The sequence below is a fragment of the Sturnira hondurensis genome, unplaced genomic scaffold (genome assembly GCF_014824575.4).
Source record: "Sturnira hondurensis isolate 20B ecotype Veracruz unplaced genomic scaffold, ASM1482457v3 Scaffold0020884, whole genome shotgun sequence".
NCBI classification, from domain to species: Eukaryota; Metazoa; Chordata; class Mammalia; order Chiroptera; family Phyllostomidae; genus Sturnira; species Sturnira hondurensis.
The window spans coordinates 2,973,922-3,001,372 of record NW_028093515.1 but is presented as its reverse complement, the minus strand read 5'-3'; the positions used below and the strand labels follow the sequence as shown (position 1 = coordinate 3,001,372).

Genomic DNA, 27,451 nt, shown 5'->3' with positions numbered 1-27,451 from the left:
TCAGGAAGCAAGAGGCTGAGCTTACAACCTCCTTTGCGGCACCTTTATTTTTCGACCTGGCACGGGAACAATGGTGAACGTGGGTCAGAACAATCAGCTGCACTGAAACACTCCAGCTAATTGTAAATCAGAGGGGCGAGGACACGGAGGGTGGGATGGCAATTCCAGACCAGCTTCCTCCAAGGGCTCGTGGTCTAAGCCTGTGACCAGAGGGTGCTCTGGGTAGGACCATGCAGTGCAGACTCTGGTGAAGAGGGACAAGGAGGACAGTCACAATGGGGACGGCAGCCCAGCATGGGTTTATTGGCTTATGGCTTCACGCTCCTGCTTGATGAAGCTGATCAGCCCGTTGGTGGAAGAATCGTGAGAGGTCACTGGGCTGCTGCCATCAAGCTCAGGCTCGATTTTCTTAGCCAGCTGCTTTCCCAGCTCCACTCTGTCAGGAAGAGGAGAACGAATGGGGTGAGGAAGGTTCTGGTATTGGTAGGAAATTGCAAAAGCATCGCCCACCCTCTCCTTGAGTCAACAACTCACCCCCACTGGTCGAAGCTGTTGATGTCCCAGATGATCCCCTGAACGAAGATCTTGTGCTCGTACATGGCTGCAGAGGTGGCGGACAGTGCACGTTAGGGCCCGCCCAGCCCAGCCCAGCTTTCCCCAAGCCGGCGGGACCTTCCCCACTCACTCACCAATCAGGGCTCCAAGAATGAATGGTGTGAGCTTGGTGAACACGATAGAGTTGGTTGGACGATTTCCTTGAAAGACCTTCAGAAAACACCCAGGGATGTCCCCCAGTTAGTGGTGATCCCTAAATCCTCAGAAGGGAAGCCCATCCTGCCCCAGAAGCTAGGATAGGTAGGTCTTTGAGAACAGCCCCTCCTTCTGTGTAGGGCAATCCAGGCAAACCATGAGCCCCTGCCTCGGCCCCAACTCCGGGATGCCACCTGATGCCCTGTGCTGACCTTGTGCGGCAACAGCTTCTCCAAGTCCTCCGGACTCTTTCCCGCAGCCTGGAGTTCCTTCCGAGCCTCCTCCGTCGACTTTCCCTTCATCAGGGCCTCAGTCTGGGCCAAGAAGTTGGCCAGGAGGATCTGATGAGAGAGACATCCAGTTATGTTTGGAAGCGCTGCCTGAGCTTTAGGCAGAGGGACAGACCGCTGGCCCCCACTCTGGAGCTCGCTGGATCACAGGCAGAGGCACCAAGGCATCTGATGACACTGGAAAACAGTTAACTCCCTTAAGGAACAGGTACTACTTGCCAAGGGCCCTGCTAAGAGTTTCACCGACATGTTCAGGTCTTGAGGAGGAAAGGCATCACATCACGTAGTTGAGCCTCAGTTTCCTCGAGTGAACAGCACTGCCTTGCAGAAGCAGGGAGGAGAAGACTCTGACTTTAAACCCAGGTGCCTGAGTCCAAAGTCGGTGCCCACAGTGACCCGTGCTACTCTGCACACCCGAGGCAAGGGGTGACCAGTCCTCCCCAAGGACTTGGTCAGGTGAGGAGCTGGATGATTTCCCCTTTGCTGCCGTGGTCGGCAAGGCCCTGGCTCCATGATCGGTGCCCCTTGCTGACACACCTGTGTGCGTTATGTCACATGGCAAAGGGATTTTACACATGGAATGAAGGTTACAGACCTTAAGATATAGAGATTAGGCAGGTGGGACCAATATAATTACATGAGCTTTTTAAAATATATATATTTTATTGATTATGCTATTACAGTTGTCCCACCCACCCCCCTTCACTCCCCACCACCCTGCACACCCCTCCCACCCACATTCCCCCACTTTGGTTCATGTCCATGTGTCATACTTATGAGTTCCTTAGGTTCTACATTTCCCTTACTATTTGTACCCTCCCCCTATTTTCTACCTACCATCTATGCTACTTAGTCTCTGTACCTTTTTCCCCCTCTCTCCCCCTCCCCCTCCCCTGTTGCTAACCCTCCATGTGATCTCCATTTCTGTGGTTCTGTTCCTGTTCTAGTTGTTTGCTTAGTTTGTTTTTGTTTTACAGTGTGATGGTTAATAATTAGGGGTCCGCCGTCATTTTACTGTACATGTTTTTACTACATGGGCTCCTAAAAGCAGAAGAGGAAGGCAAACGAATCAGTCACAGAGATGTTGCAGCAGAAGCGGCAGGATCGAAACTTGAGTGGGACTCAACCCACCACTGCTGATTCTGAGATGGAGGGGACTATGAGCCAAGGTGGCTCTGAGAAGCTGAGAGTGTCCCCCAGCCACCAGCCGGCAAGGAAACTGGACCTTGGTCCTAGCAGAGACTCAGAAGAGCCTGGTGGACTTGGACCCTTAGAAACCAATAACAAATGGGTGTGGCTTTACACCACTAAGTTTGTGGTCATTTGTTATGGCAGGAATAGAAAACAAGTCTCACTGCCGACCAGTGCCTCAGGTCGTAAGAGCTCTGGGAGTGACGTGAGCCTAGGAAAGTGTGGGGAAGATCTGGATGGGGGCATGAGGGGTCTTACCTTGTGATGCAGACCCTTCCTTATTGGGTGCTGAGTCTGGACCGGGATGAGAAAGTCACAGGGTATCATCTTGGTGCCTGTGAAGGGCACTGTGGTCACCCAGGCGTCTACCCTAGCCCACCGGGACAGCACTGACCTAATGGACAGTCTGCAGCGGCGGACCCTCTCCCTCCCAGCAGTACCCGTGCCCAGGCCAGGCGGGCCCTACCTTGGTGGATGAGCTGGTAGAAGGCATGCTGGCCATTGGTCCCTGGCTCCCCCCACACAATGGGGCCTGTCTGATGGTCCACACGGGCGCCGGACTTGGTGATGTACTTCCCATTGGACTCCATGTCACCCTAGAAAAGACAGCAACCGAGCCCTCTGTCTGCAAGTGTTGCTCCTTTGCATGCTGTGCCCAACTCCTGCCTGAAACGCACCAGGCATACCCGCCCTGCCCTGGCCCTGTGAGATTATCTTCTTATCTTCCCTCACCTGTGAAGACACAAGCTCACAAGCTTTCTACCTTAGACTACTCTGCAGAGAGGAACCATGACCAGGGGGAGGTGGACATGAAGGTTCCAGAAGACCTCCCTAAGAGCAGAAATTGTTCACAAAATCTTCAACTGGTTTCTTAAGGGAGAAGCAGGCCAGCATTCAGTGTGAAGCCTTTGAGGGCTGTCACCCCAACTAGGTCTGGGCCTCAGGGTGTCTTTGCCTCACCCTCCAACAAAGGACTCTCCTCCAGGTGTTGGTGAAAGTGCACGCACCTGCCCAAGGGCTGCAGGGCAGGGGCCGGGATTGAGCTACACGAAAGCAGGGACAGATGTGGAAGGGCCGCTGCCCAGAGCAGAGGCTGAACTGGGAGAGGCACTCTGGGAGCTCTGGAGACTCCAGGGGAACAAGAGGCACCACAAACTGGGGGTGAACTTGCTTTCCTTGGGGGGGGGGGACACAAAGGCAGTACAAGCCATTGACATCCTGACATGTGGCCCCACCCTAATCCAGGCACACAGAGTGATGTCCAAGGAAGAAATGACCCAGATGAGAAACACGCCCAGAGCCACGTCAGAGCCTGACCAGCCAGAGCACCGTGATAACCAGTCATGCCCCTTCCATGAAAGTCAAACTCAGCTGACCCTCAGATCAAACAGATCCTGGATGCAAACATTCACCATGACACGAGGAGCAGAGGCAGGCCTCGGTCATGCCCAAGGGTAATGGGGCAAAGGCCACTGGAAGTGCAGGAAGCTGGGTAACTGGGCTTGTGGGCCTCTCGGGCCCCCCACAGGCCTGCCTGGCAGCTGGTACCTGCTGGAAGTAGGCAGCAAAGCGGTGCAGGTACTGGTCATAGGGCAGCATGGCATGCGTCTCACACCCAAAGCAGTTGATGTACCAGATACCCAGCAAAGCCAGCAGGACGGGGGCGTTCTTCTCCAGGGGGGCTGTGCGGAAGTGCTGGTCCTGAAAGAGAGCAGGTGGGTGAGCGCTGAGCAGCTGCCCAGGAGGGAGGGGGAGGGAGCTGGACGGAGCTGGACTAGCTTCCGTCTCTGGCCAGCCCTGGCAGAGAACACGAGCCTCTGCACTTACCATCCAGTGAGCCCCCGAGAGCAGCTGCTCGAAGTTGTCAAATCCTGTGGCACAAAAGCAGCGTCAACAGAAATGGCCGTGCCCTAAGCTCTCCTGGCAGTGGGCACAGCTCCTTCTGGAACCGGGGAAAGGCTGGATGTGGGACCAGAAGAAAGAGGACCTGGAAGGAACGGGGCCTCTCTAACTAGAGCCAGCTCTGAGAGCAAAGGTGGATCTAACTGCCTCACGTGGGAACGAGCCTTTCCAAACCCTGCTCTGGGAAACACACAGGACTGCAGTTGTGAGGGGCACAGAGAATGGCCAACCTGCAAACCCCAAAGAAAACTCAGTCCACCCTTCATGACCTGAAAGAAATCTACCAGGCCGAGGGAGGCGAGGCCAGCAGCCTGTGGGGGCGGGAAGATGCTCAGTGATATGAGACCACCCAACCTGAGATTTTCAGCATCGTCTCCCAAGCCGTAAACACACTCACCCACGTGCAGAGCGATTGAGAGTCCAATGGCTGACCACAGCGAGTAGCGTCCTCCTACCCACTAAGAGAAACAGGAAAAAGTGCTGAGGAAGGGTTGGCACACCCGCCCCCCTCCCTCCTGCCACAAAACATACCCCCTTAGACCAATGCTCTTCCTCAGGTGCAGCTCAGAGGGCCTGGGCCCAACCCGCCTCTGGCCAGATGCTGGGACTAATCACAAGACCTTACCATGACTGGCACTGTCTTCTCAGACACTGAAAGACCCAGTCGGTGCCTTTTACCTGTGCCAGGTCCAGCCTCTTCAAACACCGACAGACGCAGAATCTCATACCTGTGCCCCATTTGGTTTCCTCAGACACCGACAGACTCAGTGCCTCATACCTGTGCCAGGCCTGGCCTCCTTAGACACTGACAGACCTGGCCCCTCATACCTGTGCCAGGCCCAACCTCCCCACGCCTCATACCTGTGCCTTGGCCACTGACAGATCAGAATCTCACCCCTGTGCCTGGTCGTGCCTCCAGAGACTCCAACAGACCCAAGGCTGCATACCTGTGCAAGGCATCTTCAAATACTGACAGGCCCCGCCTCATACCTGTGCCAGGTCCCACTTCCTCAGACACCAACAGGCCCAGGGCCTCTCACCTGTGTCTAGTCTCTGTGAGCACTGACAGACCCAGCACCTCATGCCTGCACTAGCTCACCTGCTTGGACACTGACAGATCACAATCTTATACCAGTGCCATGCTCTGCATCCTCAGACTAACAGGTTCAGCTCCTTGTACCTGGGCTCAAGCACACTTCCTTGAACAATGACAGGCCCACACCACCTACCTGGCCTCCGCCCCACCTCTCAGTTACTGAGAGACTCAATGCCTCAGATCTGAGCCTGGCCTTGCCCCTTCTGACAACCGACAGACCCACCTGTTGAGATACTGACTCTTGAGATACTGACAGGTCCCATGGCTCATACCTGGACTTCCCTGATCACCTGAGCCCCAAGACACACAGAGTACCTTTTCGTGTACCACTGCAGACTCCACTTCGTATCACCTGAACCCTCCGATCTCCACTCCCATCCTCCTAACAACTATTTAGAGAGCCCCCAGCACATTCCTCGCACAGGAAATGGAAACAGTTCACGGGAGAGAAAGAGGTTAATGAAACAATCATGCTAATAAATGTGACAGAGATTCAAGCGTGTGGGAGAAAGGAAATACAGTATAGATACAGCTATAAAAGGAATCTGAGGGGTGCCTGAGCACAGATTTGAGGAACAGGCATGACACAGGGAAGCAGGGAGAAAAAGCATTCAAGCAGCCAAAACAGCAGATGCAAAGGTCCCGTGGCAAGAGCAGCCTTTTCTCAATAGTGAGAGAATTCATCTCCACAGCAAAGGCTTTGAGTGACTTCTCACTCTTCCAAGGACAGTCCAAGGCCACTACCCTTCCAGATGCAAAGGACAGATGCTAATTTGATTACAGTGGATGGATACCTTAAGGCACTAGAGCTTNTGGACACTGACAGATCACAACCTTATACCAGTGCCATGCTCTGCATCCTCCGACTAACAGGTTCAGCTCCTTGTACCTGGGCTCAAGCGCGCTTCCTTGAACAATGACAGGCCCACACCACCTACTTGGCCTCCGCCCCACCTCTCAGCTACTGAGAGACTCAATGCCTCAGACCTGAGGCCGGCCTTGCCCCTTCTGACAACCGACAGACCCACCTGTTGAGATACTGACTCTTGAGATACTGACAGGTAGGTCCCCATGGCTCATACCTGGACTTCCCTGATCACCTGAGCCCCAAGACACACAGAGTACCTTTTCATGTACCACTGCAGACTCCACTTCGTATCACCTAAACCCTCCGATCTCCACTCCCATCCTCCTAACAACTATTTAGAGAGCCCCCAGCACATTCCTCGCACAGGAAATGGAAACAGTTCACGGGAGAGAAAGAGGTTAATGAAACAATCATGCTAATAAATGTGACAGAGATTCAAGCGTGTGGGAGAAAGGAAATACAGTATAGATACAGCTATAAAAGGAATCTGAGGGGTGCCTGAGCACAGATTTGAGGAACAGGCATGACACAGGGAAGCAGGGAGAAAAAGCATTCAAGCAGCCAAAACAGCAGATGCAAAGGTCCCGTGGCAAGAGCAGCCTTTTCTCAATAGTGAGAGAATTCATCTCCACAGCAAAGGCTTTGAGTGACTTCTCACTCTTCCAAGGACAGTCCAAGGCCACTACCCTTCCAGATGCAAAGGACAGATGCTAATTTGATTACAGTAGATGGATACCTTAAGGCACTAGAGCTTAATTCTCCACCGGAAGCCCACTGAGGCTGGCCAGGAGGAAGCACAGAACAATCTAGAAGACGAAGGAAGGTATGGGGACTGGAGGGGAGAAGCTGAGAGGCAAGGCTGGAGAAGAAAGAAGTCAGATTGGGGTGGGAATGGAAACAGAAAACCACCCGGGACCCCCAGTGGTCACCCAGAGAATGACACTGTCCTGCAGGGTGCAGATTCAGCAGGTTCAACCAAACAGGAGGAATCAGGAGGATTCAAGGACAAGTGTGGCCTGGAGGTTTCTGCCTCAGGTAATCAGGTAAATGCAGGGGCCTCCACTGGCAATGGGTCCGGGTGTGGGGGAACCTTACCTCACAGACACAGTTCCGCTGGCCACACCATACCTGACACAGGCTCTCAGGTGTCACCAGACTCTAGTCCAGAAACTGGATGAGCAGACAACCAGCACTCAGACAGACAGATTCTAGGCTGCTGCCCTTGGCTGAAGCTAAGTCATCAGACCTCACTTTTTTGGAAAGCCCAACAATGTCAGTGCCTGATTTGAGCCTCTGAATCCTCCACCTGCAGACATAGATCTCTAGAGCTCACCTACACCTCCAGTGGGCCTTAGACCACACCTTACAGATGTAGCTCCTCAGTCCATTCAGCATTCTGTGCCTTACCTGCACCCCAGACCTCGCTTTGCCTAACAAGGTATAATCCTGTCTTTTCCTCTCCTGGGAAGTCAGACCCTTGCCTCCAACACTACAGACCACACCTCAGACTCGTTACAGATCCTTATGCCTCTGCCACACCCTGAGCTCTGCCCAAGGCACCTGACCAGGATGCTGACCCGGCTCAGGGCGTTCTATCTCTTACCTGACCCTAAAGGTTCTCAAGATCTTGCCAGGCAGGCCCAGGTACAGATACCTAGAGCAACTGTCTCTTCCTTGATGGCAGCCCCACACTACCCACCTACCCATGCACAACCCTACCACTAAAGGTCCCACCTTCTCAAGGCCTCATCAGCCGTATCAATTATGCATTCCTGGGCCAGATCCTGCCCGCTTATTTTGCCTAACAAGCCCAAGGATGCCAATTTGTACCTGAATGCAGGTGGCAAGAACCCACCTAAAGATCACATTTCTACACCTCTGCCCACGTGACCCTAGATCCATGGACTCACTGACAAAGCCAGGATTGGGCATGGGTGCAATGGCTTCCCCTGGGGGGTTAGCTCTGTGTTCTACTCCAGTCCTCACACTGCAGGGTTCTACACCTGTCAGAGGCAGGAGCTAGACAGCTCAGCTAAAGGACCAAGTTTCACGTACCTGTTTGAGCCTGGCCCTTGCATCTCAACCTATACACCCAGGTCCACCTCCCTGGCCCAACTGAGACTACTCACATCTTCTGGAGAGATCCAGCTTTACCTACATGGACTCCCAGGTCTACCTTGAGAGACCCAAGTCTGCATCCTATACTTGACTCTGATCTTCCAGACAGATCCTATACCACCAACACTAACAACCCTTGGTTGACTTGGGCGCCAATACCTCAACAATAAGTCACAGACCTCATCAGACACGAACATCTCTGCACACCTGGGCTCCACAGACCCCACCTGAGTGACGTAGTTCTACCTACTGTGACTAGCACATGCTCCCCAAGCCCAACCTATAAGACCTGGGCCAACACACCTGAGCCAGATCCATGCTCCAGGAACTTCACCTGCAGGATACAGGTATACATACCTCTAGCTCCCAAGTTCTTGCTTGAGAGCCTTATCTACCTACCTGTTTCTAACTTTGGCCCCTGAGGCTCTTATAAGCCCCACAATGCTCTCTGCCTGACCTAGAAGGCCGCTATACCCTGATGTTTCAGGCCTCACTACTAAGAACCAGGAGTACCCACCACCTGAAACAGTCAACTCTACCTACCTGTGTTCAACCCTAACTCCATAAGCCTCTTAAGACATTGCACTTGGCAAGTGGGTAGGTAGGCAAATATACTTTGTCTACCTACCTTTGACTCTGGTTCCTCAAACCACATGTGGTCAGCCAGCTCCACCTACCTATGGATTGATCCTGGGGCCTCAGACTACACCTGACAATCCAGCTGTTCCTTGCTGTGTATGACCCTGGCTCTCTACACTGTACCTAGTGGGCCAGTTCTACCTACCTGTGCTTGAGCTTGGCTCCTCAGATCACACCTGGTAGAATACTTCTACCCACCTGTGCTTGACCCAGGATCCTCAGGTGGCACCTGGCATGCCAGCTCTGCCTACCTTTGCTTGACTGAGGCTCCTCCAACCATAACTGGTGGGCCAGTTTTACCTACCTGTATATGACACTGGCTCCTTATACTGTATCTAGTGGGCCAGTTCTACCTACCTGTGCTTGACCCTGGGTCCTCAGACAGCACCTGTCAGACCAGCTCTGCCTACCTGTGCTCGACTCAGCCTCCTCCAACCACAACTGGTGGTCCAGCTCTGCCTACCTGTATGTGACCCTGCCCCTTATACTGTAGCTAGTGGACCAGCTCTGCCTACCTGGGCTTGAGCTTGGCTCCTCAGACTGTACCTGTGGGACAGTTCTACCTACCTATGCTGGGGTCCTCAGATAGTACCTGGNCTGGGACCTCAGACAGCACCTGACAGACCAGCTCTGCCTACCTGTGCTCGACTCAGCCTCCTCCAACCACAACTGGTGGTCCAGCTCTGCCTACCTGTATGTGACCCTGCCCCTTATACTGTAGCTAGTGGACCAGCTCTGCCTACCTGGGCTTGAGCTTGGCTCCTCAGACTGTACCTGTGGGACAGTTCTACCTACCTATGCTGGGGTCCTCAGATAGTACCTGGCAGGCCAGGTCTGCCTACCTGTGCTTGCCCTTGGCTCCTCTGACTGCATCTGATAGGGCAGTTTTACCTATCAGTTTTACCTACCTGGGCTGGACCACGGGTGCTCAAACCACTCCTAGCAGGCCAGCTCTGCCTACCTGTGCTTGACCCTAGGTCCTCCAACCTCATCTGACAGGTCAGTTCTATAAATCTATTGACCTTGGCTGCTTACACTGCAGCTGGTCGGCCAGCTCTACCTACCTGTGCTTGATCCTGGGTCTTCAGACAGCACCTGTCAGACCAACTTTGCCTACCTGTGCTTGACCTAGGCTTCTCCAATCGCAACTGGTGGTCCAGCTCTACCTACCTACCCATGTGACCCTGGCTCCTTATACTGTACCTAGTGGTCATTTCTGCCTACCTGTGATTAACCCTGGCTCCTCAGAACTCACCTGGTGGGCCAGCTCTACTTACTACCTGTACTTGACCTTGGCTCTTCAGACCACACCTGTGAGCCAGCCCTACTTACCTGGAAATGACCCTGGCTCCTCATACTGTACCTAGTGGGCCATCTCTGCCTACCTTTTCTTGACTTTGGCTCCTCAAACCACACTGGGTAGGAGAGTTCTACCTACCCATGCTGGACTTTATATCCTCAGACAACATGGCAGCCAGTTTTACCTGTGCTTGACCCTGCTTCCTCAGACTGAACCTGGCAGGCCAGCTCTACCTACAGATGACCGTGGCTACTTACATTGTAGCTTGTGGGCCAGCTCGACCTACCTGTGCTTGACCCTGGGTTCCAGAACACGCATGGCAGGCCAGCTTTGCTTACCTGTACTTGACCCTGTGTCTTCAGACCTCACTTGACTGGCCAGCTCTGCCTACCTTTGCTTGACACTCACTCCGCAGACCTCACCCGCTGGGACAATGCTGCCTACCTGTGTTTGATATCGCCTCCTCGGAACATACCTGGAGGGCCAGTTCTGTGTACTTGTGCTCGCTACTAGCTGCAAAGACTGCACACAGTGCGCAAGCTTTGCCTACCTGCACCTCATTTGCTTACAGTTCATCAAAGGCATTCAGTTCTTACCTGAGCTTAACTGACTTTTCAGATTTCACTCAGCGGACCTAGTTTAACTTGCCCTGAACCTGGCTCCCTAGACCTCACCTGGCAAATCCTGGTCTACCCGCCTGTGCCTAACTCACACTGACCCACCCAAAGATACAAACCTGTGCAGGTGCAGACTCCACAGATCCCATCAGAGAAACTCAATTCTGTATGCCTATACCCGGCCACAACCCCTCAACCTCACAGGACAGGCAGAGGTGCAGCTTCATCTGCCGATCTTGATCTGACCCGAAGGACCCAGGTCTACTCACTGCACCCAACCCCAGCTCCTGCAACCTCCCCCGACAGACCTTGCTCTATCCACCCGCCTTCACTTCACATTCTCAGGGGTCACCTAAGAGATTCAGTGTTTTTATAGATGAGTCTAACCCCGGCTCCCCAGGCCTTACCCACAAATCTGCTCGACCTTCCTGTGCCTGAGCTCACCTGTGAGACAGAGTTGAATGAACCTAGCCATGGCTTCCTACCTCCACTTGCCCTTGGTTTCATAGCTATTACTTGAAGGACTCAGGGCCACCCAGCTGTGCTTTTCCCAGCTACTCAGAAGTATAGTACAAACCAGGGCCTTGACCTTACCTGTTCAAAAAGACTAATCTAGGTATCTCACTTCCACTCCTCCAAGCTTACCTGACACACCCACTTCACGTACCTGAGACCCAGAATTCACAAACCTTCCACACGGATGCAGTTCTACACCCCTTTGCCTGACTCCAGCTCTCAATCTTCCCCCAAGGGACCGGGACTGCTGAACTCTCTGGTGTGCAACACTGCTCAGCCCTCACCGGAGGACAAGGCTCTGACCTCGTTCTCACCATGGTCTCCACCTGTCAGACTCACCTGTGTCTCTGCCTCTGTCTCTGCCTTTGGCTCCAGTGTCCTTACCTGACCGATCCAGGTCTACTTAAATGTGCCTACCCTTGGCTTCTCGGGCCTCCTTAAGACACCTAGTTACACACACCCCACCTGAGTCCAGTTGCTGAGACTTCAGACAGGTGTGGCTCTACAGACCACCGTGGAGTTAGGAGAGCCACTCGGCTACCCTGGCTCGGGGCACTTTCCTACGTTTGTCTTATCTGGCGCTCTCACCACTGATGTTGGCTTCTCAGAACTGATCAGACAGACCACAGTGCACATGCCCGTACCAAGCCACAGACCTAAACCTCAATTCACAGATCCAGATTTAAACACCTCGATGCAACTTGGGATGCTCAGACCTCACTCGACAGAGCCATCTGTAAATACCTGTGTCTCCTCCAGAATTCAAAGACCTGTATCTTTTACCTGTCCTGGCACCTCCTAGAACTCACCTGTATCTGTACTGGTTCCTGTTCAGACCTCACCAGGCAAAATTAGCTCTTCAATGTGTGCCGACAGGCTGATCCCTGACACAATGTAGTGCCATGCCCCTGCCCGACCCCAACACAGGAAGCTGCCCCATGACCTACCTCAACAGATGGGGCCCCACTTTCCACACCTCTGCCAGACTGGATTCTTCCAACCCTACCTCAGAGGCAATGCAATATCCCTATGTCTGACCTGATGCCTCTGCCTCACCTGAGACACTCTAACTCCAGAAACTTCACCCGTCCCTGTTCTTGGCTTCTCAGGCGTCAACATCTCAGTTCAACATTATACACTTTTAGTGAACCAGGCTACTGTCTGGACAGGCCCGGGAGGCCTCCACTGTGCCTGGATACTCACTAGCCTGCCGGGGCCCCATGTTTCTATGCCCGGGTGTCATTCCTAGGCCTTACCTGAGAGAGACAGTCCTCTCCCTAAGCCACACCCCATCTCATCTCTGCATGCTGAGTAGTTACAGCACTGGCAACCCAGACTGGGACACAACGCTGCTCTGCTAGGCTCCCTGGCTAGCGGGAGCACCCACACGTCCCTGACCACCATTCGCTCAGGCTCCAGATCCCGAGGAGGAGGTGAAAGGTGCCTCCCCTCCTTTGTCAGGCATGCAGCATTTGTTAGGAGCTGCAGTCTCTCTCCACCGGGCTTCCTCATCTGAGCCACTGGATGCGGAAAATGACTTGAGTGACTTCTCAATTCTTCCAAGCACGGTACGTAACTAGTTCCATTACAGAAAGAAGTTAACTCATTACACACAATAGATGCCTTAGGGCTTAATTCTCTCCCAGACTCCTCAGCTTTCAGAGCTTGCAAAGGTTCCATTTGTGAATAACGCCACCGTGCAAAGAGCTTCCGGTCTAAAGGCCTGGAAATGGTCGCAGTGAGATCAAGCCCTCTCTGGTGCGTCTGCTGGGGTCATGCCCACTGCACCCACAGCACCACACCCTGCGCTGGACCCCTGAACCCCAAACCTTCCCTGCTTTCCACAGCCAGAGCCCTTCTCACACCACTGCTGCTCTCGGCCACACTGCAAGTACAGCTCCTGCCCACTGCGTGGCACCAGCTGTGGCTCTAGCAGCGATGAGTCCATGGGACCACCTGCCACTTGAGTGGCCTGCAGCTCTACCACTCAGTCTAGGGTTGCTCTGCAAGCTGCATGGCCAGGCCCTACCCAGGCCCGGAGCCTGGCGCCTCCCCTCTTTGCCGCCCTCAAGCTGCTCCCGCAGCTACTTTCCAGGTCTGCCTGGCCATGCCCCCCTGCCTCTGCCCTGGCCCTTGACCTTTTCAGACTGTGGCTGTAGTTCCTGAGAAAGGTCATCACTGAGAATAACTCACAACCTGAGCTTCCTGAAGCGGGTAGAGGCAGCTCCAGTTACCCCACTGTGGGTGCTGCTGGCAGGCACCCAGGGGACTGTCACCATGGCCTCGCAAACTTGGCCCACCCTCGGTGGAAGTGGAGCTCTCCTCCTGACTGGGCTGCTCCTGCCCCACAAGCCTCTCTGAGGGCCTCTTGGCTCTTCTCAAAGCCAAGCATGCAGCAGGTGCTCAATAAATGTTGCTCTGACCCCATGGGCCCCTTATCTGTGCTCACTGGTCATGACTTAGCAAAGGACCCATAATTAACCCAGCAACAAGTGCCTTTACTTACATCCCAGAACTCGAACATGTTTTGAGGATCAATTCCAAACTCCTTCACTTTGGGCTAAAAGGGACAAAGGGAGAGGGAAAGAAGGAAGCACGTATTAGCTGGGCAAGAACAGGAGCTCCAGGGTAAAAAGGGTTATACAGTCCAAGCCATGGGAGCACCCCCACCTTCCAAAGAACCCCAGATGGGACAGGGCTGCAACAGCCTAAGAGTCCAGGACAGGGACCAAGAGCTTTCATCCTGCAAAGTTGGACACGAGGCCAGCTCAAACCCAGCACACCAGTGGTTCAGCGCCTGGGAGGACTTCCTGCTGAGGAGACTGCACACCCAGTATGAGGACTGGACCTACACACTGCTCGGGCAAGACCTACCTACACGCCTGTCAGGGTACCAGACTGACCCCCTAGGACATCTGGGAAATGAAACCTAAGACTGGAACCCAAGCCCTGGCAGGGGCTACCTCCCAGGCCAGGGCCACACAGCCAGAACACCTGCCCAGCCCTTCCAAAATCTGGGTGGTGACTCTACCAACGAAGCTTCCAGGGGACAAGCAATCCTATTCCTCAGGTGCCCCAGTCCCCCAGGCAGACACACCCTACTAAGCAATCTGAGCTCCACTTGCAGGAGCCAGACGGTCATGCTGTGGTCAGCCAGCCTAAAGATGGCTTCCTTTCCCCACCAGTGGGCAGGTCAGCAGTGGAGGCAGGAAGGGGTGGGAGGAACAGAGGGGAGCCGTCAGGGAGACCTGGGTGTGGTTCCAGCTCCGACACAGCCTGGTACCAAGCCCACCACACAGCCAGTGCTCGCAAGGTTTGCCACAGTTATTACTCCTGGAACTCCCCCACCCTGTCGGCCCCAGCTGGCCCACCCTACCTTGCATACCCTTTGGTCAGCCAGACGGTGAGACCTGGCTGGCAGGTGACCCGCATTCTAATCCCAGAAACCACCGGGCAAAAAGTCACATCCCTTCATTGGGGCCAACACCCTTATGTAAGAAATGAGATGCAACCTCCACCCCTGGCCAGCATTCCCATTTGGGGAGAGGCTGGTGGCAGGGTAGCGCAGGCCCGGGAGGTCATATGTCTGGAGTGTTAGGCCTGGGGGATGGATGGGGCTGACACAATCTCATTGGCTACCAAACCCTCACTGGAGCTGCAGAAACTTGATGGGAGAATGTAGAAAAGACAAGGACAGTCTGCAGCTCGCCTGCTTCATAGGCGACTAACCCTCGTACCCCATCAGCCAAGCCAAGATCCCCGAACCTGTGAGCCACATCTTGGCACGTGTGTTCTGAAAGGCCACGCCCTTGCCCGGGCCGGGCCCTCCCTGGGAGGCAGTCCAGGGACCCACGTGAGTACTCACCGTGTTGGTAGACAGGGCAACAAAATGCTTCGCAACAGCTGAAGGCTGCAAGAGACAGAGCCCAGTTACACAGAACCCATCCCAGGGTCCTCCCAAGGGACAGAACACTCCCATCTCCAGAAAAAACAAGTTTCTTGTTTCTGAGGCCATTGGAGGAGCCCCACGTCGAGGTCAAGAGGACAGAGGAGCCGGAGGCCAGCTGGCCCATCTTACCTCCCTAGCATACAAGGCCCAGGAATCGCCCTTCCCATAAAATGGGTGTGGCCAGGGATAGAGAGGATCCCACAGGACCAAGGGGCCTTAAAAGAAGGGCCCCCAGCCAATTAGATCAGGTTCTGCCACATCTGGTGTGTCTGCAGCTCGAAAAGCCAAATTTCTTAAGCAGAAAACTCAGGCACCAGAGAGGCTGCCTCCTGTTACATAAAGGGGAGCTACAGGACTAGACTCAGCCACTTAGGTGGATGGGCAACCCCTCCCACACGTCCTTCCTGGCCTACACGCCACCCACTGCCCACCCACCACTCACATCCTTGGCCGACTGGAGAAGCCACTCCTTCGCTGTCTCTGCGTTCGTGATGGTCTCCTGGGTGGTAAAAGTCTGCAGCCAGAGAGTACAACAGTTGGTCCCAAGCTCAGGGCCTGTGCAGCCTTGAACCAGGGCTTAGCAGCAGAGGCCATGTAGGTGCCCAGTTGTCACAAGGAGCATGACATCACATAACCTCTACCCACATGTCCACAAAGCCACGATGACCGGCTGTGTTGGGCTAAAAGGGGCCTGGAAGTAACAGCATCGCCCTGTGATTCCAGGACTTCACAACCAGAGGGAGGGAAACCCTAGTAAGAGCCACAACCTACCCTCCATCCCCAATCCCTGCCACAGCTCAAAGGCCGATCACCTTCCAGGAGCGGGGCTGCAGCCGCACCTGGACCTCCCTTCGGCCCAGGCCAGGCTGCATCTCAGAACCCAGAAAAAATTCTTATTATACTGTGTGCATCAATGAGACTGAACAGCACAAATGACAACAACAAAACGCTTACATTATCTGAGCAGAGCTCTGGGATCAGAAAGGAGCAGACACTGGGGACAGAAGATCTCTAAGGCTGAGAACAGTCCCGGGCTGAGCACAGATCCCACAGAGTGAGTAAGCATGGCCTGAACACCGAGATTCAAACTGATCAGTCCAGGCTTTCATCAGGGAAACAGAGCCTGCTCCTAGACAAGGGGCCTTCTGAGGGCAGCTGCGCCATCCCGATTCACAAAGCACAGTTCACTGAGAAGTCGCGGGTACACACACAGGAGAGCCGGTCTAGGTTTGAGGCCCGTACCTTGGAAGCAATGATGAACAGGGAGGACGCCGGGTTCAGGTTGGCCAGGGTTTTGGCTATGTGGGTCCCATCAATGTTGGAGACAAACCAGACCCGGGGGCCTCCTGAAGAGTACGGCTTAAGGGCTTCAGTCACCATGAGGGGTCCCTGTGGGGAGATGCAGCATCAGAAAACAAGATCCCAGGGCCAAGAGGTAAGGACAGCCAGGTCCCATCACTGGAATAACCAAGGCTGTGGATGGGACCCCTCACCCCATCCCAAGACTATCCTCTCCTTACCAGGTCCGAGCCACCGATGCCAATGTTGATGACGTCTGTGATGGACTTGCCTGAGTAACCCTTCCAGTCGCCGCTGCGGACACGCTGGTACAGAGCAAGAGATGTGATCAGCCCACAGCCTTCAGGATAAGCTGCTGCTCAGAAACAGCATTACTTCCTCAGCCTTACACCTCAGTCCTAACTTCCAGGCCCTCGCGGGGGCCTACTGTGTGGCAGCTCTCTGCCACACTCTACCCCAGCTATTTCATCACCAGCAAAGTGGGATGCCATCCCCACCTCACAGAAACACTATCGGGATTTATAAAACAAGGACGTACTCTCCAAGAACCCAACACACCAGAGACCGAGAGATGTGAAATGCCAACCACTGTGACTGGTCTGTACTGGAAAAAGACTATCGGACCAGCAGCCAGCCTCCACACGGACCTCCATGATTCTTGCCTCCTGGGAGTCACACCCCAGTTCAACCCAATGCTGAACAGGGCTGACCTGTGCTCCCCTTAGGATGCTGCGGACACGACGGAGCGTGACTTCAGAAGCTGGGGCATTAGAGGCCTTGCAGGTTCAGCCTTTCTTTCCTGTGTCACTCACTTTTGGTGAAGCTATCTACTCTGTTATAAGGACACACAGGACATCACAGGAAGAAGCCCACGAGGCAAGGAACTGAGGTGTTCTCCCAACGGCCAGGGCAAATTCACCAACCGTGAATGCAAGCCACCTTGGAAGAAGACCCTTCAGAACCCGCCGAGCATTCAGACAAGCACAGCCTTGGCAAGCATCTTGACCACACCCTCAAGAGAGACCCCCCAAACCAAGCCCAACCACTTAAGCCACTTTATCATTTCTGACGCATAGAAACTATGTGAGATAAACATTTATTACTATTTTAAGCCAAGTCTGGGTGTAATTTATTATATAATGATAAATAATTAGTGCAGACTTTTTTTTTTTAAATATGTTTTATTGATTATACCATTACAGTTGTTCTATTCCCCCCTTCAATCCCTTCCACCCGCACCCTCCCTCCCCCACCATTCTGCCCCCCTTAGTTTATAACCACGTGTCTCAAGTTCTTTGGATTCTATATTTCCCCCACTATTCTCACCCTACCCCCTATCTATTTTCTACCTACCATNGCCAGGGCAAATTCACCAACCGTGAATGCGAGCCACCTTGGAAGAAGACCCTTCAGAACCCGCCGAGCATTCAGACAAGCGCAGCCTTGGCAAGCATCTTGACCACACCCTCAAGAGAGACCCCCAAACCAAGCCCAACCACTTAAGTCACTTTATCATTTCTGACCCATAGAAACTACGTGAGATAAACATTTATTACTATTTTAAGCCAAGTCTGGGTGTAACTTGTTATATGATGATAAATAACTAGTGCAGACTTTGATACCAGAAATCTCTACCACAGTAGAATACTGCCATAACAAAACCCCCAAATTTGTGGGCAAAAGCTAAAAGAACCTTTAGGGCAGAGTTGGAGAAAGCCTAAAAAAACACTGGGAGAGCCCTGGCTGGTGTAGCTCAGTGCATTGAGCGCAGGCCTGCGAACCAGAGGATCGCGGTTCGATTCCCAGTCAGGGCACATGCCTGGGTTGCAGGCCAGTTCCCTGCAGGCCAACTCCCAGCAGGGGGCACACAAAGGGCAACCATACATTGATGTTTCTCCCCCTCTCTCCTTCCCCTCTAAAGATAAATAAATAAAATTAAAACAAAACAAAACACTGGGAGAGATGGTCAGTGGAAGGTTGACAGTCCTCAAAGAGGCTGCTTACGTGGATTTCAAGCAAAAGGAAGAAAACATGATTGGAAATCGGAGGAAAAAGAATCCTTGCTATGCAGGGGCAGAGCTGCCTGCACTGGCGGGGAAAGTAAGAGACACACCTATGCGCGATCTGGACGATCTACCCCCCGAGATTTTTGCTGTATTAAAGGACCTGCCTGGATTTTTGGTGCTTAGAGTGAAAATACAAGAGGAGAAAAATACACTAAAGGAAAAACTTCTAAACAAAAAGAAGCCAGGGATTGCTGGGTTGAAGATTCCCAGCCTCCCCAGCAAAGCAAGTGATGCTAAAGTTAAGAGAGAGCTTCTTGGCAAAGACCAGATGTGGGGCGCTGTCACAAAAGCACATTATAAAGTCAAATCTGACAGTGGAGCTGTAAAGTCCTTTGTTAAGACCTCAGAAAAAGCTAAGGCTGTAACACGGAGAACCTTCTGGTCAAAGATCAGGCTTCTAAGGAGCTCAAGAATACTGTCCCTGCGGTCTCAAAAGGAGGACTTTTTTTTTTTTTAAAGGTTTTATTTATTTATCTTTAGAGGGCAAGTGAAGTAGAGAAGGAGAGAAATATCAATGTATGGTTGCCTCTCGTGAGTTCCCTATTAGGAACTGGCCTGCAACCCAGGCATGTGCCCTGACTGGGAATCGAACCGCGACTGTGTGGATCGCAGGCCCGTGCTCAATCCACCGAGCTACACCAGCCAGGGCTAGGAGGACTTATCTTGAAGAAATTTGTGGGTATTGCTTTTGCCTAATGGAGTGAAGTCCCCCCCATAAGTTTCATAGGAGTTTCCATAGGAGACCCAGAGTTTTTAAGATACTCTGAATTGTCAGAAACACCACCAACTTGGACTAAAAGGGACAGAGATGGTATAAAGAGAAAAGAAGCCTTTAGATACTCACATTTCCACAGGCAATAAGCAGGCTGAGGGAACTGGGCACTTGCAAACAAAGTACCTCTCACAAAAAAGGGATAAATGAAGGCAAAGCCCAAATCCCTAAGGAATGATTCCCAAGCCTTGAGTGCTAACCTAGCAAAATTGCTTTGGACCAATGGCTCCTGTATGCCTCCCATTTTGCCCCCTCTTCTTGAAAAAGAATTATCCTAACAGTTATCATATGCTTATCTCATCATTGTATTTTGGGTAGGTGAGGGGGTAAATAACTTGTCTCTTTAATTTACATGTCTTCAAATCAAAAGGAACTATATTTATGCTGAATTGAAAGAAATTCAGGTATTATATACCTGTACCTAACTTGGATGATGAGGTCTTTGACTTCTAACTGATACTACAATGGGATATCACCTCAGAAGGTGAGAGGGGACACTTTGCATGTGGAAGGAACATGACAAATCACTGGGAGCCAGAGGGCAGAGTATGGTAGCCAACTTCCAAGATGGTTCCCAATGATCTTCACCTCCTGGCATTGCATTCATGAAATGCTTATGTGGTCCCCTCCCACCTTATGTGGTCCCCTCCCACCTTATGTGGTCCCCTCCCACTGATCACAGCTGACCGGTAAAACAAAAGGGTATTACACAAATCAAAGAGTGTAATTTTATATGCCAGCTCTTAAAAGACCTTGAGGCACTCTGGATCATTCGCTCTGGGGAAAATCAGCTGTTATGTCACGAGAACCCTCAAACAGCCTGTGGAGAGGTCCACCTGCTGAGGAACCGAAGGGTCTCAAAACCCAGCACTAATCGCTAGTGAACCACTTGGAAGCAGATCCTGCAGGTCCAGACTTTAAATGAGCGTAACCTTGCCCTGGCCAGATAGCTCAGTTGGCTGGAGCATTGTCCCGATGTGCCAAGGTTATGGATTTGATCCCTGGTCTGGGCACATACAAGAGTTCAATCAATGAATGCATAAATAAGTGGAACAAAAAAATCAATGTTTCTCTCTCTCTCTGAAATCAACACAATCAATCAATCAATCAATCACCTCATGAGGCCTGAGGCAGAACCAGCCAGCAGAGACACTGCAAATTCCTGATTCACACAGATGTTGACTGTTGTTTTTAGCTGCTAAATTCTGGAGTAATTGGAAGACCCAGCAACTTTTATTTTGCTTTAAATAATAAAGTAATCAACCTATGAAAAATTTCCATCAGTACAGAAAGGAAATAAGCCACATATTTTCTCAACCTTCAATCTCACCATTATTACAACAAAATTTCTGTTGTAATAAAGTGTCTCAGAGGGGGAAATGTGTATATTTTTAATAAAACCACATGTACACTTTATTTGACCAGATGATATTTTACAACATGTGCCAATTCTGTAGCTTCCTCTTTAAACTTCAAGGCATATCCTGAGCTTTCTTTCTTTATTTTTTAGAGAGAGGGAAAGAGAGGGAGAGAAACATTGATCGGTTGCCTCTTGAACGCCCCCAACCTGGGACTGGGCCCACGACTCAGGCATGTGCCCTGACCGGGAATTGAACCGTGGACCTTTCACTTTTCAGGCCACATGCCCAACCAACTGAGCCACACCAGCTGGGTCTGAGCACACAGTGATTGATCGAACTTATAGAATAGCAGGCTTCCCAGGCATATCAGCTCTGCCACTCAAGCAGATAGCTGGAAATGTCCTTCCTCACACCCAGGGGCCTTCCCACATACCAACCACTGTTATGGAACATTCTGGAAGCCAGATTCCCATCAGGATCCCAAGCCTTCCCCACCCTGGGAAGCACTACTCATTCGGCTGCCAGGCCTCTAGGATTGATGCCCAGATGACCTCCTGCCATTTCAGGTCTGAAAATGGCTCTGAGCCAAAGCAAGCAGACTTTGACCAGCCACACGCTGGCCACTGCGGTCAGGCACAAGCTGGCCACTGCGGTCAGGCACAAGCTGACCAGAGCCCAGATGATCACTCCCAGAGCACACATAATGAAGGTGCACACACCCGCACAGACCAATAAGCACACCCACAGACATCACCCTTGTACTCCAGGCTCGAGGACGTCTGCCACCCAGTGCAGAATCACGTCTGGGAAAGGCACCGAGGCAAGTGTTGATGTGGTGAAACCTCTCGCTGGTCTGAGGCTGCACCTCTACACCCCCGCTCGGGAAACACCATGCACGTTAGCGCTGACATGGGGACATCCATTACACATTTAAAAGTACAAGTAAGCTGCAGGGCAGCAGGTGAAAATGCCCCCGTAAGTGTGTGTCTGTACGGGTATGTGCATATTCCCAGAAGGAGAGGACAGATGTACACGTACACGCAGAGGAAGCCTCTGCAGAGGTGTCTAGGGGTGTGGGCAAGGAATTTTAAAACATTCATTTTAGCTGGTTCTAGAGTAGGCAATAAAGGCCATGACTAAAGAGATTACAAGCAGCCAGTGTGTTCCCTGCTCTCCCATCCGTCAGGAGCCTCACTTTTCTTTTCAGATCTCAGCCCCTGGCCAGTTGGGCCAGGCGCCCACAGGCGTCTACGGCTCAGGAAGAAGCTGCTCTCCTGCTGCCAGTGGTGGGCTTCCTCAGAACAGGGGCAGGGGGTTCGTGCACCAGCAGAGGCCCCAGGGCTAGCGATCACACAGACCGCTCACACCTCGGGCTGCACTGAGGGCTCGAGTGCTCCCTAAGGAGAGTGGAGGGGTGGCCCACCAGGGCCCCCCAATTCCCAAATACATGGATACATCCAGCTAAAGGCAAGTCCAGCCCAAAGCTCCTTACCTGACAGAAAGACTTCATCTTCTCCAGGACCCTGTTGACCTCTGGCATCACATCCTTGCCATCCACTAACGTGGGCGTGTTTGACCGGTTCCGCAACGCCACGTGCAGCACTGCCCGATTCTGGGGACGAGAGTCAGAGTGAGAAGATCCCCACCCCAAGGGCAGCCACACTCCCAGATGGGCATGGAACAGTGTGGCCCCGAGAGTCGGCTTGGTCCCCTGAGGTTTCTGTCAGCACCATGGTCTCCTACCAAGAACCCACTAAGTACTTCTGGAAGTGGAGGCTACCCTAGGCCCCAGGAAAGGTAAGGCGTGTGCCACTGCCTTACGTGCTGCAGACAGTGACCAAGGGACAGAGACTGGAACCAGCCATGAACAGGACCCGGGACCCATAGTTATTCAGTGCGTGAAAAGCCGAGGAAAGAGGCACACAGAGGTGACAACACACGGCTGCGATGAGCAATGATGTCAGAGGACATGGGCTCATAAAGGCTAATGCTGGCTCATCTTTCTGATGAGAATACACGGTATTTGCTGGCGTCTTTTGAAAAGTGGCCCCAGCCCCTTGAATATAAGGCAAAGCAGGCAACTCAAGCTTCCCTTACCAAGCAGCCCCAACTCCCCAAATGCCAAAAACACACCAGACCCTAGTCTGTGATAGGTGTCAGGCAGCTGGCCTTCTCAAGTAAGAGCAACAGTCTCATCAAGCTGAAGCCAGGAGAGGAGTCCTTGAAACAGAGGGAAACATATCTAAAAATACCAGGTAAATAGGAAAGAGATGATCTGGGGACTCCAACCCCCAGGAAGAGGCTCGCGACCCTGCCCAGCCCCACTCCTGTCTCGCATTCAAAAGGCAAATGCACCCCTCCAGGAAGCCCTCCTTGATTTCAGCCTCTCTCAACCTAGCCCAGTAGCGCAAGACCGGTTGTGTTTGAATCCTGGCTCTGCCTCTTCAAGATCTGACATCTTAGAAAAGCAACTTGACCTCTGAGCCTCAGGTTCCTCCTGTGTTAAAGGAGGATAATATTCTGAGGTCTAGACTCTGAGTGCTCAGTGATTATCAGGCCCCCAGGCTTCTACAGCCATTCAGGCACAAGGCCCCCAAAGCCTGGCCTCACCACTGCTTCTTATGACTCCTGCCACTGAGGAGGTTGATCTTTTGCCATGAGATTCTTCTTTTTACTAATAAAACTTGCAGCAAAGCTGCATCCAAGTTAAGTTCTCCAAGTATGCCTCTACCTGCAGGCTTAAGATGTGCTCTCCCTAGGCAGACACCGGGACCCATTCCACACTCCCCAGATCCAGACCATCAGTCTTGGGGAAGACACACACCAAGGCTGGGTAACTTGCTGGAGAAAACAGACCTTCAGGCCCCTTGTTAAGCAAAAGTGTTGCCTAAGAGGAGGGGTGAAGACACAGTGAGGCTAACGGTCAGTGAGGCTAACGGTCAAGGGAACTCTAAAGGGAAGGAAGAGGCCCCGGAGAACCTGAGAAATCTTGTGCCACCCAGGCCTGCTCACCTCAGTGAAGTTGATCTTCTCACCAGAGAACATGTGCTCCCGGGCAGCCTCCACACCCCTGGACTTGGCCTGCAAAAAGAAGACACTGAGGCCTAGTCCCACCCATGTTCACCAACAAGAGTCCAAACTCCCAAGCATAAGGCCCGGTGCAGCCCCAGGTGGGGCCAGCAGATGCCCGCAGCCTGGTGCCACCCCCTCCCTGCCACCACTGCCTAGGAAGGGTCTGTTCGGAACCTGAGCCCAGGCCAGGAGCTAGGGGCTCGGCCCTGGCACACAGACAGTTTCTGAGGTCCACTGAGAAGGAAGTACAGATGCTCAAAGACGTGGGGCTCCCAGGCACCCAGCTGGCCCACCTTCCATGGGACACAGGCCAAGCCTCCCACAGCAGAACATTACCAGGTCCACCAGCATCTGCATCACACCTTCCGTCACCAGGTTCTTGGAGTAATCCACCAGAATACGTCCATGGTTGGTATTGAGTGTCAAGCTGCAGAAAGGTGGCATAAGCCGTTCACCACCACCCCAGGTTTCCCCGACTCCAGCCTGCTCCCAGACCTGAACTGCTTCTTACAGGAAAAAAAAAAAATCCTTCCTGTGCCACACCCCAAAGAGGCCTCAGCTGCCCAGCACAGAGGTGGTGTCTGTCACCCGCCTGCCCACCAAGTTGAATGGCAGCAGCAGCAGACTGAAAAGGGCCACCCCTTGAATGAAGATGCTATCTCTGGGTGAGGAGCCATTCCTCCCCTGTTACTGAGCTGGGGGATGGGAAGACAAGGGAGCCAGGTGCGCTCCCCCTCCCCAGTGAGGCTTCCACTGTGGGGCTCAGCATACTCATGGAAGGGCCCAGACGACAGGGCTGGCCATCAGGGACTTCCAACCCGCGCAGCCCCAGACCACCTCTGCCCAACAACACACCTGCAAAAGAGCACGCTCGGCCCCATTCCGGCCACCCCCCAAGATGTCCTCTAATAGGCTCATTTCCATTTCCTGGTCCTTTACAAGTCTCTGGACCTAGCTTTTACTGCAAGAATCACATCCTCACACCTCCACCATTCCACCAGGCTACCCCGGGAGCAATCCCCCGGGCCTGCCCCACCCTGACCGCACCCCGCAAAAGGTCCCAAGCTCTCAGCCAGGAGCGAGGGGAAGGTACAGCCCTTCCCCGCCTGCCGCGTCAGCGAAGGCCCTCCGCACAACAGCTAAAGGAGTCCCTTCTCGCGGGGGGGCTGCACGGTGGCGACAGAAGGAGGGTGAGGGGATGTTTCCGTTGAGGGGAAAGCGCCAAGGGGCCCACTTCTCAAGACCAAACAGTCCTGGGACCACCGGCTAGTCCCCGGAACCTGCTTCAAGGAGGCGTCAAGGACGAAGTGTGGCCTCAGTCCTGATCCGTGGCCTGCGGCCCCCATGGACCGCCGGCCCAGCCCGGGGCCCCGGGCCCCGGCCCCTCACCCTGCACACCTTGAGCGGGTGTGCGACGGCTCCGCGCGCCCGGATCCCGGCCTGCACGCCCCGCCGGCCTGTGGCCCGCGCGCACCTGAAACGATTGAAGCGTTCCTTGTCCCCTTCGAAAAGGTGGCGCAAGTTGAGGTCAGAGCCATGCTCACGGTACCATTCCTGCAGCTTCTGGAACTGCGGATTCTTGGTAAGCGCGGCCATGGAGAGAGGAGCTGGGAGCACGGACCAGGACGTGGGCGGAGAAGGAAGAGCGGGCGACACACAGCTAGCGGGGTCTAGGAGCAGCGGTCTTTATGGCGCAGGCGCCTGGGCCCGCCCCGCCCCGCCCCGCCTACGAGGCCACGCCCTCAGCGCCCTCTGGACGACCTTGGCAGCAGCCTGGTTCTGGGGCCTGGGGTTGGTCTCTCCCTGCAACAGGGTGGTTGGTCACTTGTGCTGCCCTCCAGTGATCCCTGCCTGGATGTGACTGAGGGACAGAGGCCGAGCTCTCCGTGCCCAGGCTGCTTCATTCGTTCATTCATTTAACACAAGTCTGAACACTTTGCATGTTACAGGTGGTGTCCCAGGTGCTGTGGATACATAAGTGACATGCAAGTAAGTAAAATATATGGTACGTCAGATGCTGGTAAGTGTCATGGAGAAAAGGAAAGCTTGAAAGGGTGCTGGGAATGGGGATTGAAGTTTTTAATGGAATGGTCAAGGGAAAATCACTCATGAGGTGATATTTAAGCAAAAGCCCGAAGAAGGCGAGAAAGTGAACCAATGGGCTACCTGGGGGAAAGTGCTCAGGCAAAGGGAAGAACAACTGCAGAATTCCCTCAAGCAGCATGCTTACATGTTTCAGAAGCAGCAGGAGGCAAGTTGACTAGAGTGGAGAGGAGGGGGGGAGGGTGATAGAAGATGAGCCAGAAGGGAAGGAAGGCAACCTGCTTGAACACACCTTGAAAGTCATTATGAGAACTTGAGTTTTTATTCTGAGAGAGATGAGAAGGCACTGAAGGGTTTACAGCAGAGAAGGGACATCATCCCACCTGTTTTACAAAGGACCAGACCCACAACTCAGCAGGAAAGGAAGGAAGGACAACAGAAAACCACTGCAATAATGCTGGCCAGGAACAAAGGTGGCTTGGGGCAAGACAGTAGGAGTCGGGCATGGTGATCTGGACATGTGGTGAGTGAAGAGCTACCCATTTCCTGGTGAGAGAGAGTGATTGGTCAAGGGTGACCACCAGTTTCTAACTGAATTCCGGGGAAAATGGAATTGCCATTACATCTTGCAGAGATGCAGGTTTGGGGGGAAAGATCATAACCTTAGTTTCTGACATGTTGAGTTTTCAAAACCTAACTGACATATAAGTGGAGGTGTTGAGTGTTCATGTCTGGGGTGCAGGCTGGAAAAGGTTCCAGCTGGAGGAAGAACTTGGGAGTCATCTGTGAATAGAGAACATTTGAATTACGCCCTGCAGGGGAGAGTTTGAAGGAGAGGGAGTAAATATAATCAGAGAGGAGAAGGGGCCTTCGGTGCTGGTTCCCCCAGAGAAACCAGCAGTCCGGGAGTGTGCCCCGTCCTGCCACAGTCCCAAGTATAGACCTTCTTCCTGCCCACCTCCCAGCTCCCTGCCATTGATGCCACCTCTGGCCTCTGCAAATGTCTTGTCTCACCTTGCCCAGAATGATCTGGGGTCCTAAAGATGAAGAAGAAAAATAGAGAGGGGTTAAAAACTGAAGAAATGAGTGGTCACAGTACTTTGCAGGGAACAGCCCTGTCCACGTGACCCTTATTTACTCAGAGGAGTTTCGGATCAACAACTACTGACTCTGAGATGTAACTGAGCTTCCCATCACCAGCACAACTGTGACAGCACTCAGTAGCGTCTGTTCTGCTAGAGTGCGGGAGAAACATCCAACCAGGGTTTCCCACCCAAGCCAGCTTTACTTGTCTGCACAGAACAGCACTCCCAGCCCTAAATCCTGTGTTTCAGAACAGAACCTCATCCAATAGGACAGCCAGTCTCAGTAGCCACTGCGTATCATTTACTTGCCTAATGACTCGTTGAATGACTTCTAGCCCAACACACTGACTCCTTTTTGTAGTAGGCTGTTTTTGGTGGCTGTGATGCGCATCTCTTGTCTTTGTCCAAAATCACTACCTCCACCCTTGTGTTTCTTCCTTTGACTCTTTGATTGCATCGGAGATGAACACATGACCTAAGTCAGCCAAACAGGGTCTTTTTCTGTGACCCTGGTGGC

At 53.0% G+C, this 27,451-nt stretch overlaps 1 protein-coding gene and 1 long non-coding RNA gene across 2 annotated transcripts; both read right to left on the bottom strand.

The window, feature by feature from the left end:
• Nucleotides 1–25,487, bottom strand: GPI (glucose-6-phosphate isomerase). The gene is made up of 18 exons (XM_037030808.1): nt 25,281–25,487; nt 24,143–24,233; nt 23,747–23,815; nt 22,227–22,346; nt 16,757–16,840; nt 16,479–16,625; nt 15,679–15,750; nt 15,153–15,197; nt 13,794–13,847; nt 4,531–4,591; nt 4,059–4,102; nt 3,780–3,932; nt 2,698–2,827; nt 2,490–2,566; nt 963–1,091; nt 690–765; nt 535–601; nt 1–436 (listed from the first exon to the last, which is right to left on the bottom strand). The coding sequence occupies exons 1-18, from the start codon at nt 25,400–25,402 to the stop codon at nt 301–303; spliced, it is 1,677 nt and encodes a 558-aa protein (XP_036886703.1). The 5' UTR covers nt 25,403–25,487; the 3' UTR covers nt 1–300.
• Nucleotides 7,014–10,453, bottom strand: LOC118976352 (uncharacterized). Its single transcript, XR_005064254.1, has 3 exons — nt 10,437–10,453; nt 9,675–10,338; nt 7,014–9,446 (listed from the first exon to the last, which is right to left on the bottom strand). It is a non-coding gene; the product is annotated as an uncharacterized LOC118976352 (long non-coding RNA).
• Nucleotides 25,488–27,451: the final 1,964 nt, after the last annotated feature.